This window comes from Ictalurus furcatus, chromosome 18 (genome assembly GCF_023375685.1).
Source record: "Ictalurus furcatus strain D&B chromosome 18, Billie_1.0, whole genome shotgun sequence".
Classification (NCBI taxonomy): Eukaryota; Metazoa; Chordata; class Actinopteri; order Siluriformes; family Ictaluridae; genus Ictalurus; species Ictalurus furcatus.
In genome coordinates, this window is record NC_071272.1 from 18864280 (window position 1) to 18878676 (window position 14397).

At 39.0% G+C, this 14397-nt stretch overlaps 1 protein-coding gene across 4 annotated transcripts; it reads left to right on the forward strand.

The window, feature by feature from the left end:
• Positions 1 to 42: 42 nt before the first annotated feature.
• On the forward strand, positions 43 to 13300 carry klf4 (Kruppel-like factor 4). Of its 4 annotated transcripts, none has more exons than XM_053649464.1 (6): positions 43 to 329; positions 537 to 630; positions 6351 to 6914; positions 8549 to 8639; positions 10457 to 10612; positions 10742 to 13300. In XM_053649464.1, exons 1-6 carry the CDS (start codon positions 325 to 327, stop codon positions 10915 to 10917), a joined length of 1086 nt encoding a protein of 361 aa, XP_053505439.1. In that variant the 5' UTR covers positions 43 to 324; the 3' UTR covers positions 10918 to 13300. The 4 variants fall into 4 exon arrangements, with proteins under 4 accessions (XP_053505439.1, XP_053505440.1, XP_053505441.1 ...); XM_053649465.1 differs by having other exon boundaries at positions 541 to 630; XM_053649466.1 differs by lacking the exon at positions 43 to 329 and having other exon boundaries at positions 542 to 630; positions 6353 to 6914.
• Positions 13301 to 14397: the final 1097 nt, after the last annotated feature.

The window sequence follows — 14397 nt, forward strand, 5'->3', positions numbered from 1 at the left end:
TATTTTTTTCGGATCGGTTGCCGCGCGACGGTGGGGCGTGTCCGGGCTTTAAGAAGCGGAAGAAAAGCCGGAGAGCCTCAGAAAGCGCGAGCGAGTTTAATAACACTCCACCGGTACAGACAGGGACCCGTTAATCCCCCTGTACACACGCATATACAGTTTACACACACACACACACACACGCACGCGCACGCGCGGGCGGGATGAAGCGTACCGGAGTTTAACGCGTTTGGGACTGAGCAGAACTTTTCTTGTGGATTTTATAATCAAGGAATTTATCTTCTGGGATTTCTTTAGCGTGTGAACACCTGTACTTTTCCATTAATGAGGTTCGTATCCTAATTATTCACGGAACACTTTCACTTTTCCTCACTTGGACAGAGATAGAGAGAAAGTGAGAGCGAGAGAGAGAGAGAGAGAGAGAGATTTGGGTGCTTTTCTTTTTTTTCTAAAGTACTTTTTCTGAGGATTTACACTCCATGATATATATATATATATATATATATTTCCTTTTTTTAATCTCCTGTGTGTTTTAGGCAGCCTCCGACAGATGTGGATGTTATGGCGCTGAGGCGCGCGCTCCTGCCCTCCATCTCCACCTTCTCCACCTCCACCGGAGCTGCTGAGCCGGTCAGTAAACTTCGATCAACTCTATATGTATTATCCACTGCAGTCATTATTACAGCTTCACTACATTTATTTCCCTAATCCCTTGATTTATTATATACTGTAATAATACTGTCTGTTTATTCATTACAGCTTATATACAGTAATAATTATGTTTATTCATTATATACAGTCATCATTACAGTACTAACCTGCACCTTTGCTTGTCACTGGGGTGGAAGCCTTATTTTTTGTAAACCTTTCATGTGTATTTTTCACCAGGAAGTGTGTATATAGTGCTCTTTAAAAAGATTTAAGGTACATAATTGGATCATAAAGAGTTTTTTAGCTTTCAGATATACACTACATGCACCTTTCTAGCTAACAGCTACACACGTGTATGTTTTGAGGTTACTACCCCAGCGACAAGTACAGGTACATTGTATTATCCGTTTTTTTGCTGAGAGTGTAATAATCGTTTATTATTTATTATATAGCGGACAGTAATGAGCAGTGGTGTATATGTGTCTTTGGATAGTTCAAGGTTCTGAGTTTCCTAAAGGGTTTGTACTCTGAGGACTTTTTGCTAGGGAAATCCTCTGACGTAAGGTTCTCAGGTTTCCCCAGAAGGACACACAGAGGAACCCTTTATAGTTCTAGATTTTTCAAAACTTTTTATAGCCTATAAGAGTGCAGTCGTTGTTCAATTTATGACTAAAAAGAGCATGTTACTAAATCTTGATAATAAACTGAACTCAAGCCGGTTGCACCAACACGCTCTCACGGTGTAAACATCTACAGCCTACCAATTCGTATGATTTTGGACAAATTGTATGAAAAGGCATAGTTTAGAGGAGGCAGAGTTTAGGGCAGGATGAGGGCAGAATCAAGGTGGGGTTATGGCAGAGGCAGGGTGGATTCAGGGCAGGGTTAGGGTGGGGTTAAGGTGGGGTTAAAGGTTGTGCCTTTTCTTACAACGTAATTTGTTCAAAATTGAATGATTATGACTACATTACTTTCATTCGAATTCGTACGAGATTTTCATGAGATCATGTACTAAAACCATTCTACAAAACAATTCTACTTCACCCCCAACCATATTAATTACAGCGTTCATATTGGTCGTTGTGGAGATCTTGGGATTCGTAGATGAAATGAACATTATTTGGCATATCTAGTTTATTTTACCATGATGAATGGTGTATTAATGCTGAAGTGAAAAGGAAACCTCCAGTTTGAAACACATTAAACCTGTTCATATTGAAATAGTTCATATTCATATATATATATTGAAATAGTTCTGATGTGTTTAGTGATTCTGGTGTTAATTTGCTGCTTGTAGAGGTATTTTCCTCACCAACCATTAGAGGCTGAGTGCTTCAATTACAGTGTCATTTAATGGGAGAAAAATGTTCAGTGATCTCAAACATTAAGGATAACAATCAGGTTTCACTCTTATCTCATAAAAAAGAAAAGCCTCACCATTTCCATTTCTATGTTCAACATTATATTAAAGAGAAATCCAGTCAGAAGGTTGTGAAGACACCAGACGCTAGACTTAAATTCCCGGAATGTAACGTAGCTATACAACACAGTTGAGCTGAGTTACGGCAGAGACTCGCTTTGGCTTGTTAGTGGTCTATGAGACGAGGAGCATGATGCTGTTGATGGGGGTATTAGCATGAACGTTGAAGCTGATCTGTTTGAACAGAGTGTACAGATGAGGAGGTGAGAGAGATGCACAGACTAAAGGACTAAAGAGCCGCTGTATCGCTCTCTTTAGGTAGAGATGAAGCAAGGGCTAAATCCCACTGCACCACAATCAGCAGGTGTATGGCATTGTGGCTAACATAAGAAATCATTAACGAACGCGAAACTAGAGCAACATGATCAAGAAGGAAGTTTAAACTAAAAACTCCAGAATAAATCTTGCCCTCCATTGAAGATAATTATAAAGATTAATATGAATATCATGCAGGGTGGATTTGTTGGAAAGTAAATAAAACAGCACATAATATTAAGGAAGGGAATTTGAATCTAAAACATTACCAGGTTATTGTTGCTCAGGATGTAGTGCACTAAAATGTGCTAATAATATAATATGCAAAGTATGCAACACATTTTGTGGTGTTACACACATTGTGTGTGTGTGTGTGTGTGTGTGTGTGTGTGTGTATTAACACAGTACGCCCCAGTTTACTCCATTCTCTTATTAACTATTCATTCTGACTCAGTTATTACACTGTTATAAACTCATTCAAATCAGCTACTGAGAATGAAATTAGTGTGAATAATTAGTATTATTTCTGGACAATATTTAGTTCCGCTTGCTTTACTATTTAGCCAAGAGGACCGCTGTAAAATATTATTTTATTTAGCAAGGAAGGTTGGGAAAAATTGTCTTTATTGTTTAACCTTTTTATCTTTTGTTTAAAAAATTCACAAAAATGCTCTGCTCTCATGGCTTTCAAACAATTGCAACACAGGTTTATCAAAAATAAATCTTTGTTAAAGATAGGTGTGCAACAATTATTGGCACCCCTATGAATTCATATATTTGAAGTATATTCCCATTGATATTTTAAGTTTATTTACCACACCTGGGTGACTAGGAACAGGAAATTGTTCAAGCATGACTTCCTATTTTACAGGGGTATAAATATGAGGTAACACATAGGCCAAATTCCCTTAGTCATTCATAACAGTGGGTTAGACCAAGGAATATAGTTGTGATGTACGGCAAAAGGTTGTTGAGCTTCACAAAATAGGAAGTGGCTCTAAGAAAATAGCACAAGCATTGAAAATGCCCATTTCCACCATCAGGACAATAATTAAGACGTTCCAGTCAACTGGAAATGTTATGAATCAACCTGGAAGAGGACGTGTGTCTAAATTGTCTCAGCTCACTGCGAAGAGGATGGTTCGAGCGGCCAAAAAATCTCCAAGGATCACAGCTGAAGAATTGCAGAAGTTAGTTGCATCTTGGGGTCAGAAAGTCTCCAAAACTACAATCCGAAGTCACCTACATCACCACAAGCTGGAAGGGTTTCAAGAAAAAAGCCTCTACTCTCATCCAAAAACAAACTCAAGCGTATTCAAGGTTCTATAGTCAGATGAAACCAAAGTAGAGCTTTTTGGCAATAAACACCAGAGGAGGTTTTGGCGCACGCAGAGAGGTAGCCATATGGAAAAGTACCTCATGCCCATGGTTAAATATGGTGGCGGCTCTTTAATGTTTTGGGGTTGTTTTTCAGCCAGAGGACCTGGACATTTTGTTAGGATACATGGCATCATGGACTCTATCAAATATCAACAGATATTAAATGAAAAACTGACTGTATCTGTCAGAAAGCTTAAAATGGGCCGTGGTTGGATATTCCAGCAAGGACATTGATCCAAAACATACATCAAAATCAACACAAGAATGGTTTACTGACCACAAAATCAAGGTCCTGCCATGCCCACCCCAGTCCCCTGACTTCAAACCCATAGAAAACCTGTGGGGAGAACTGAAGAGGAGAGTCCACCAGCATGGATCTCGAAATGTGAAGGACCTGGAGAGATTCTGTATGGAGGAAGGGTCTCAGATCCCTTGCCATGTATTCGCCAACCTCATCAGGCATTATAGGAGAAGACTCAAGGCTGTTATCTTGTCAAAGGGAGGTATTGATTAAAAGGGTGCCAATAAGTGTTGCACACCTATATTTAACAAATATATGTTTTTTTGATAAACCTGTGTTTTTGTATTTTTGTGAATTTACTGAACAAAAGATCAAAAGGTTAAACTATAAAGACAATTTTATTTACCAAGGATGCCAATATTAGTGGAGGGCACTGTATATATGTATATAAAAAGATTATATACTGTAATTATATAATATGATTATATAATAATGCAGTCCCTCCAGTATTTCACAAATTTCCGAAAGCAGAAATTAACGCAAAATCAAGCAAACTCTGCAATATTCGGAGGAGCTTGCAATGTTTCAAAATTACCGCAGATTTTCCACAGATTTGGGCCAAGACACTTCATGTGATATCATCACAACGGGCATTCAGCCAAATCCGCCTTCAATTCACGTGCGTTGAACATGAGTACAGCTAAAAACTCTCATTTACCAACAAAGTGCAAAACAATTTTGTGCAATTGCAATTTCGCCAATTCGTGTAGTTTTCCACGAAAAAAAGCACAAAAAAAACTCCGCAAGTTGCCTCATAATATTTTGGAAAAAAAAAGCTGCAGCTTGTCATGTTAAGAAAAAGTGTCAACTTCCCTGTCCTGAAGACCTCCCCATGTAGGAGAACATAACTCTGACTGTTACAAAGCACTGACACTGAAGACTCATTCCGTCAACGATAAGACGTTAATCAGTGCATGTGGAGCGTCCACCTTACAAGTCCCTGTGTATGTTGTTGTAATTACGCCGTTGTAATAATAAACTGTATTTAATTATGAAAGTGTTAATGAGATGAACAGCAGCTCATAACACCACATGATTCCACACACAGCACACGACACTGTGGTGAAAAATGAAAGTGAATGAGACGAGAAGCTGAGAGAAAGGCTCGGTTTCTGATTGGCTGTTGGAGGACAGTCCGGTTTAGTGGTCAGTAGTAACACTGGTGTGTTTAAAGAGATATAATAAGAAAAATGTACAGTTATTAAGTTACAGTATAATGCCTGCACTAATTATTCCTGCTCGTTTATTTGAATTCATTTCATTTGAATATTTATTTAATAATTAAGTAACTTGTTAAATACAAAATATATTTACGAATGATGTGACTCTGTGAGGTTTGAGTTTAATACTGCTGTAAGTCTGTTTCAGTAAAAGATCAGTTACTACTTCACTCTGTTTTTGACTGATTTGTTATTATAATAGACTCAGGCCTGTTTCTGTCTCACTCTCACACCTGTCTGTCTATAGTTCAGTCTACCTCTCTCTCTCTCTCTCTCTCTCTCTCTCTCTCTCTTTCAATTCAATGCAGTGAGTTTTATTGGCATCAATGCCAAAGTGGTTTTGACTAAGAAATAGTAATCTTTCTCTCTCTCCGTCTCTCTCTCTCGTCCTCTCGCTCTGTCTATCGCTCCGTCTCTCTCTCTCTCTCTCTCTTACTCACACTCTGTCACGCTTTCCATTTTAAAGTAAAAGCAACAAGCTGACCAGTGTTTCTCTCACAACTCCATTACATTTTTACATATCCTCACTAAAGGGCCCCTTACTGTACAAATGTGTTATAACAGGGTAATAACACGTGAATAAAATGTAGTTGCACTGTAGGAAATAAAACACATGACAACACGTGTAAAAGACTGAAATTAAACCCAACCAAATAAAGTTACTGTATAAAAATGCATTTCTCACCGTGTGTGATTAAGCAGAATCACTCACACACAGACACGCACACACACGCACGCACGCACACACGCACGCACACACACACACACACACACACACAAATATGGAGGAATTTTGCAAGTCAAAAACTGTCAGTTAATTAGGGCCTGAGCTTTTAATCTTTCAGAAACAAGTTTAAAAGTCTGAGAAGCGTCTCAACATGTTTACGTTCGGTGTAAATATGAGATCACGAACATTTTATATTTAAATATCTTCATCTTTTTAACAAATGAAATGTGTGTGTGTGTATGTGTGTATATGTGTAGCATTTCATGTCCTTATATTGTCCTTATTTATTTCTTTCTCTCTATTTATGTATGCGTATGTGCATGTGTTCGGGCTAAGAGATGGAAGGAGGAAATGTCTCATCCGAAGAACTTTGACAACGTCATGACTAAAAAAGAGCCAGAGGAATTTGAACTGCTCGACTACGACTTCATCCTCTCCAACAGCATCATGCAGCAGCAACAACAGCAACAGCTGCAACTGCAACAGCAGCAGCAGCAGCAGCAGCAGCAGGGTCGGCCGCCTCCACAGGAAATGACATCATCTGCCTATCCATGCTATCACATGTCATATGTGCCGGACATCAGTGACGTTTCTCCGAGCGGTGGATTCGTCGCCGAGCTCATGAGGCCTGATCTAGACCCTACCTACCTTCAGCCACTTACCGCCAACATTAGCATTACTGCAAATGCTAATACTGACACTAATGTGAACCTACACGGGAAATTTGTGGTTCAAACGACGAATGTCCAAACAAACACGTCGTCGTGCGGTGAGAGTGAGAACATGGCTGCGTCAGAACCGTCGCCGGCTTTGTTCATGTGCCACAGAATTAAACAGGAAGTCCAGGCCTCCACGTCCTCTTCCTCCCTCTCACCGGAAGAGCATCACACACCTGCACAGGTAAACACACAGCTCTAACCTCACACTCCCTTCTTTATCACACCCCTCATCCCAGAGTTGCGTTTCTGCACATATTTACATATAAAGAGCAGAAATTGAAATAATAGAGACATCGTGATGAACATGGAAATGAGAATATATTCAATTAAAGCTGTTTTCACATTTTTTCTTCACATTATATCTTTTTCATTTTGTTCACTGGTTTCACATAATCTATTAACAATGCTGAGATACTCAAACTCAATTGGAATTTAAAAAAAAAAACCCAGCATATATACACATCAATCAGAGTAGAGTAAACCAATAGGGTCCAATCTGAATGAAATTGGTATCAGATTGAATGAGGTGGGTTAATGTCTTTTTAATAAGCCATTAAATAGGAGAATAATAGCTGTGTAAACCTTCATGTTTGATTACGCTCACCAGCAGAATTTGCAGCAGTGTCCGGATCGCAAATCCTGTGTGAGAAAAACAATTCATGTTACATGATTTTTAATCGGTTTAAAATTATTGCCAGGTTGGATTTGTGTTAACTTAACATTTTGAGCTAAATAAGAGTTTAAAGGTTATTCCCAAACACTGGCGTTTGATGTTATAATAGTCAGTCCCTCTAGGATTTTGCAGAGTCAAGGAAACTCTTTGAAACTTTGAAATTGCAGCAGAGTTTCAGCAGATTTGGTCCGAGACGCGCCGTGTGACGTCATCACTACGTGCATTCAGCCAAATCCTCCTTCCATTCACATTCGTCGAATGTGCGTACATCGAAAAGGTCTCATTTACATCACCAACAAACACCCCTGTGAAACTGTGCGAAACAATTTCTTGCAATTGCAATTTCGCCAATTCTCGTAGTTTTCAGCAACAACAAACTTTAAAAAAAGCGGAGCAAAATCAAGCATTTTTGGCCGTAACATTCACAAAAAGCTCCTGTATGGATTATACGGATAATTCAATAGATAATGATATGGATAATTTTATGTTTCAACAACCAGAGCTCCTGAATCCTGAATCTCAGGCAAATATGAAATGCTGAGCCACTTTACTGCGCTCACAATCTATCCTTCAGACTCCTCACACTCGGATGCTGTTTCGCTGAGATGGAAATCATTTAAAAATCATTAAAACCACAAGAAGTGTGATTAAAGAAGCCGAACACGCCGACAGGACTCACACGCTTCTTGTTATGGTTGACACTAAACCTTGTTAAACTTCGGATTACGTGTAGCACTCAGATAAACACAGCTTTCATACAGTGTCCAGTTTAGGATCCACGTAAACAGTTCATTTGGAAGGAATTCACAGATTGGTGAAAAATCTTTGCATGGAAAGCACAGCCAGCGCGACTCCTCGCTTCTCTCTGATTGGTCGAGAGTGGGATAAACACGGCCTGTTGGTTTTTCATCAAACGCATTTCTGTTAGAGGAAATCTAAAACACCGTCGCTGTGAACTGCCGGTTAATAATCCGATGAAATGACCGAGAATTCCACACACATTATTATCACAGCTGGTTTTAGTGTCATTTATAAAATTGCAATCTTCACAACAATATTAATAGTTCCTGAGTGAAATTCAGGATATGACTCTGTGTTCATACCTGTCTCACTCTCTCTTTCTGTCTCCCCCTCTCTCTAAGGTGTTGGCTCATCCCTCAATCTCTGTACCACAGGGATTTCATCCATCGCACGGTTATTCCCAGTTTGCCGCAGCGTCAGTGCAGTACTCAGGTCAGTCACATCGCCTGTCTCACATCGCCTTTCTCACACCACCTGTCTCACATAAAGGCTTCAATGAAACGTCCTCTAATTCAATTTGCTCAGTTTTTAATCGTTACTATTATGGTAATGGTAAATGGTCTAGCACTTATACAGAGTGTTTTACACTGTGTCTCAGTCACCCATTCACACACACACACTCACACACTAATGGTAGCAGAGCTGCCATGCAAGGCACTAGCTTGCCATCGGGAGCAGCTCAGGGTTCAGTGTCTTGAACAAGGACACTTCGGCATGTGGAGTCACGTGGGCTGGGAATCGAACCGCCAACCCTACGATTAGTGGATAACCCGCTCTACCACCTGAACCACAGCTGCCCGTACAGATTAGTTTTACTGTGTGGCTGAAAGGTAAAATAGTTTGATTAAACAGTTTTGATCAAAAACACTACAGGTGAATGGAGTAATTTATACAAAATAAAACAATAGATATCACCATCTGAGACTGGCAGCCAAGTGAGTAAAATTGGCCATGCTGTCTGGGTGGGAGGGATGTTCCACGCTCTTTCCCCTGTCAATCACATTTGCCAATCATTTTCATCTGTGACTTGTAGTCATGCATGCGGCAGAGGGCAGATACCTCTGAGTGTGTTACGCTGCCCTGTGACGCAGCACGAGCAGTAATTCAAAAAGATCCGCTGACTTCAGGTGTCTCGGAGAAGCACGTGGTCGTATGATAGGGCGATAACTGACTGGTGAGAGGGAACTGGCAGGTGACCAGAAAATTGGGGGGGGGATTGATACAACATTTGATCTTTGCCAATGGATTGCTGATATTCTTATTAGTATTTTCTGTACTTGGAAGTTTTTATGTTGTTAGAATTAAAACTGTTATAACTTTCTAATTAGGAACAGAAATGAACAAGGAAAAAAAAGAAAAACCTGATTTTGAGGAAAATGATTTTAAAATTTTTAAAAAATGTGGTTTAAAGGAATTTGACATGTAAATCATAACGACACAAACTGTCACATATATCAGGAAACAAGCTTTTCAGGGATGTATGACATGATGTGATTGTGCAGTGGGCCGAGCTTAAATTCTTAATTTTCAAACAATGCTACGGTCACAAGTGAACAAAAACATAAACAGTAAAATAAACATTTTCCGGGTTGAGTTCTGATATTTTTTATTACTTTAATTAATCAAAATAATCAGAAAAATGATGAAGAATTGTTGTTTCTACTTGTACTGTAATTATTATGCCGTAAATAAGGAGATGTTCCTCTGCGAGACATCGCTGCAGGAGATAAACATCACGTGCAGAACTGAGATCCACACTGGAACCTGGATGGGTTCCTTTAGGGTTCTTTTGTTTTTTTAAAAAAATACATAAATCGAGTCACACTATTTTGTTCACTTGTGCTATAAAAACGCTGCTGAAGGAGTTCCAGTTAGAACCCTTTTTTGGAAACTAAGATCTCTTAATTATTCAAAGAACCTTTGAAGAGCTTTTCTGGGTGTGCACATTTCATTAAAAAGTGTTTGTGTTTCCAGTTTAAAGGTGTATTGTGTCTTTAGGACAGGATCAGAAACATGTCATTTAAAAAAAAAATCACATTTCGATGATATCAGTAACACACACATTAAATATAATTCACAGGATTTTCCTCATTACTTTGATCATTGCTTTGTTGATTGTTTTTTGTTGTTGTTTCGTTGATAAGATTAACTCTGGAACACGATTCTAGTCTTCAGCTGGTCAGTTTGTCTGAGTGTCTGATGGTTAATTTTCTTCTCACATTCTCCTCTTCTTCTTCCTGATCTATCAGAAATGGTTCCTCCTGCAGGGGAGGAGGCGAAACCCAAACGTGGGCGACGCTCGTGGCCAAGGAAGAGGATGGCCACACACACGTGTGATTACGCCGGCTGTGGGAAAACCTACACTAAGAGCTCACACCTGAAAGCACATCATAGAACACACACAGGTAAGAGACATCGTCATCGTCATCATTACTTTCTTACAGGACTAATTATGTTATAATTGTGTATACATGCTATGCGTGTGTGTGTGTGTGTGTGTGTGTGTGTGTGTGTGTGTGTGTGTGTGTGTGCAGGAGAGAAGCCATATCACTGTGACTGGGAAGGCTGTGGATGGAAATTTGCCCGCTCTGACGAACTGACCCGTCATTACCGTAAACACACGGGTCACCGGCCGTTTCAGTGTCAGAAGTGTGACCGTGCTTTTTCCCGCTCTGATCATCTGGCACTGCATATGAAACGCCATCTATAACCTTCGATCCTAATCCCAAACACGACGCACAGGACGTCCATCAAAACTCCACGACACGAGTTGCCTTTTTAAAGAAAAGACAACGAAAGACAAAGACACAAGACACGCTGTGATGTTCACGGCAAAACTTCACTAGTTCACTATCATCTCTTTTATTTTTACTTTATATACACGCTGACGGCTCATGAACTGGACAACAATTCAGCGAACTGTACTGACGACTTTATTTATTAGACTTTATTCTAATTGTACATCATCATTATCTCCATTTCACGTCTACACTACAAACGGCTGTTCACTGAAGAGCTTTAGTTCTCGTAGCAAACATCCCATAATACTACAACATGATCAAACTCCAGCAACACCAAATTAGGATAACACTCATTCTAATTACTTCCTGTAGTGTACACTACTTAGTGATGTTCCGTCCCTCTGTCCCGAGTTGACCTCAGTCTGATGGAGAAGCCCAGGGTCTCTACTCGAAACTGTACATCGTAGAACAGTGTAGAGCAGAACGAACATCTCTCATTAATATGCAGAGGGAACAGAAGTTAATGCTCTGGGTTAGTGCAGTATATAGTGCACATTCATCTACACTGTAGGGAATAGGGTGTAGGTCACAAGTTTATTGGGATTTGGAACACAACCCAGGAACCTGAAGCACACAGGATAAAGGAATACAATTTATTTTGTGTTCTTGTCTTCCAGCACATCAGTGTCTCAAACCACTGATCTGTAAAATCATAAGGATCACATGGCATGCCAAAAACTGAACAAGAGAACCATTCGCTCTGGAAATATATCAATATAAAACTGTAATTATATCACTATAATATGTCACTGTAATTTTAAAATATTTTTGTATAGAATAATATTTATGTGAATACATTTCTGAAAGCATCAAAAACAAGAAAACTAACCTAACTGGAAATATATAAATTATAATGATGTTTTTTGTTGTTTTGTTTCTTCTATAGAACTGGAAATATATACATTTATAAATATTCAGTGGCGTTTTTTTTGTTTGTTTGTTTGTTTTGTTTTGTTTTTAAGTTACCAGATAAACACAGGAACGTGAAACCAAACTGGAAGTTTTTGTAAACCTATTTATATATGTATAAATTTATATCAAAATATTTCCAAAATTTGGAGCTTGAGGTGCCAAAATTAATGAACAAGTAAAGAAAATATATAAGTGTATAAAATATCAGGGATATTATGGGATTATAATATTCAAAAATTACACTTTTAACCTAGATACACACACACACACACACACACACACACACACACACACACACACACTGTATGGTGATATTAGTGGTCATTTCTGGTACAGGTTATTTTTTGGTGCGTTGTGTCTCTGCACTGGTGCAATAAACATTTTTATTAAAAAAAAACAACTTATAAACAACACTCTGGATATTTTTGTAACTCTGAACAGGGTCTTCTGTTTATATGAAATAAATGTAATATAATCCTGCATTTTGTAAAACTTGTAAATATATATTTTTTTGCATTTTAAGTATAAATACATTACTGTACAAATAAAATATAAAACATTTCAAATGAACATTTACATCAGAGTGAATTATCATTAATTGTTTATTCTACATCTTTACTTTGATTTAATGATATATTTATTTTTGGTAGTCATCAGGTCACATAACCAGCCGAATTAATGAGCCATGTATATGTTTTTATACTATTTAAGACTATATTTTATATTATTTATCCACATTCTTTATATTTTCATCATAAATTACTATTATATTTTATTAATAATAAATAAACATTAAAGCTTCTTTCTTTTAGATCTACTAGATCTGATTGTTGTTGTTTTTTTTTTTTACCTCATTATGTCATTTATATTCTTTAATTATGTCATTATTTTAACTCACTGAAAACTGAGTACATATAATCACACAATATTAATCTGAGTAACATTAGTGCAATTTAGATATGTCCCAACTTTTCTAATGAGTCATTACAGGGTTGCCAGATCTGCATAGTAAAAACAAGGATTTTATTTATTTATTTATTTTTAAAACCTGCCGTTTTAAGGTTTGTTTGTTTTTTAATCCAGGTCTTAAAATGGTCTTATGTCCATATCAAATGCTGAACCACATCACCTGCTATTTAACGGACTACAGTAGTCCATCCATCCATCCCACTTATCCTATACAGGGTCACGGGTAGCCTGGAGTCTATCCCAGGGGACTCGGGGCACAAGGCGGGGGACACTCTGGACGGGGTGCCAATCCATCGCAGGGCTCAATCGTGCACACACTCACACACGATGGACAATTTGGAAACACCAGTCAGCCTACAACACTCTTTGGACAATCTTTGGACTGGCGGAGGAAACTGGAGTACCTGGAGGAAACCCCCGAAGCATGGGGAGAACATGCAAACTCCGCACAAACAGGGCGTAAGCGGGAATCGAACCCCCAACCCTGGAGGTGCAAGGCAAAAATGCTAACCGCTAATTTGTGATCAAACAATAATCTCTTTTTCAATAAGAAAAAAGAGCCAAACAAAAAAAACAAAACAATTTTACATATAAAAACAAATTGTAACTATTTATTTCCAACATGTAATAACAACAACAATAATAATATTCTTTTTATTATAAACACACTGATACGGATTGCTATGTAAAATAAATGCAGTGAACAGCGCCATCTGCAGGACGCATTGATTACTAACAAAAATCAATATTACATTCTTTCTTCTTCAGTAACTTCTTTATACTGGGAACATGAAAGGGGCTGGGACTTGGGGGCATGAAGCATAAATACACCCCATATTACACCAATCCTTCCACCTGCATGTTTTTGGGAGGTGGGAGGAAATCAGAGAACCCAGAAGAACCCCATACATGAAACTCCACACAGATGGCAACCCAAGCTAAGGACTGAACGAAGGACCCTGGAACTATGAGGAGGCAGTGCTATGTGCTGCACCACTGTGCCACCTGAAAGGTGCATCCTGGTGCCATTTCTTCCCCAGGTAAGAGACACACACGCACCAGGCTGTCCACGCGGTGTAAAAGAAAACGTGATTATCACACCAGGCCACCTTCTTCCACTGCTCCATGGTCCAGTTCTGATACTCACTGTAGGTGCTTTCGGGGGTGGACCAGTCTGCAGCTACATGCCCATACGCAGCAAGCTGTGATGCACTGTGTGTCCTGACACCTTTCTATCATAGCCAGCATTAACATTTTCAACAATTTGTATTACAGTAGCTGTTCTATGGGATCAGACCAGCGTGCTAGCCGTCGCTCCCCATACACCAGTGAGCCTTGTGCATCCATGACCCTGTCGCCGGTTCACCGATTGTCCTTCCTTGGACCTCTTTTAGTAGGTACTAACCACTGCATACCAGGAACACCCCACAAGACCTGCCGTTTCGGAGATGCTCGGACCCAGTCGCCTAGCCATCACAATTTAGCCCTTATCAAAGTCACTCAGATCC

Coding starts and splice junctions, on each gene's coding strand:
- klf4 (XM_053649462.1), top strand. CDS start 6,240: ATGTGTGTGTGTGTATGTGTGTATATGTGTAGCATTTCATGTCCTTAT. Junction 6,915..8,548: donor AGCATCACACACCTGCACAG/GTAAACACACAG, acceptor CCTCTCTCTAAG/GTGTTGGCTCATCCCTCAAT. Junction 10,613..10,741: donor ACATCATAGAACACACACAG/GTAAGAGACATC, acceptor GTGTGTGTGCAG/GAGAGAAGCCATATCACTGT.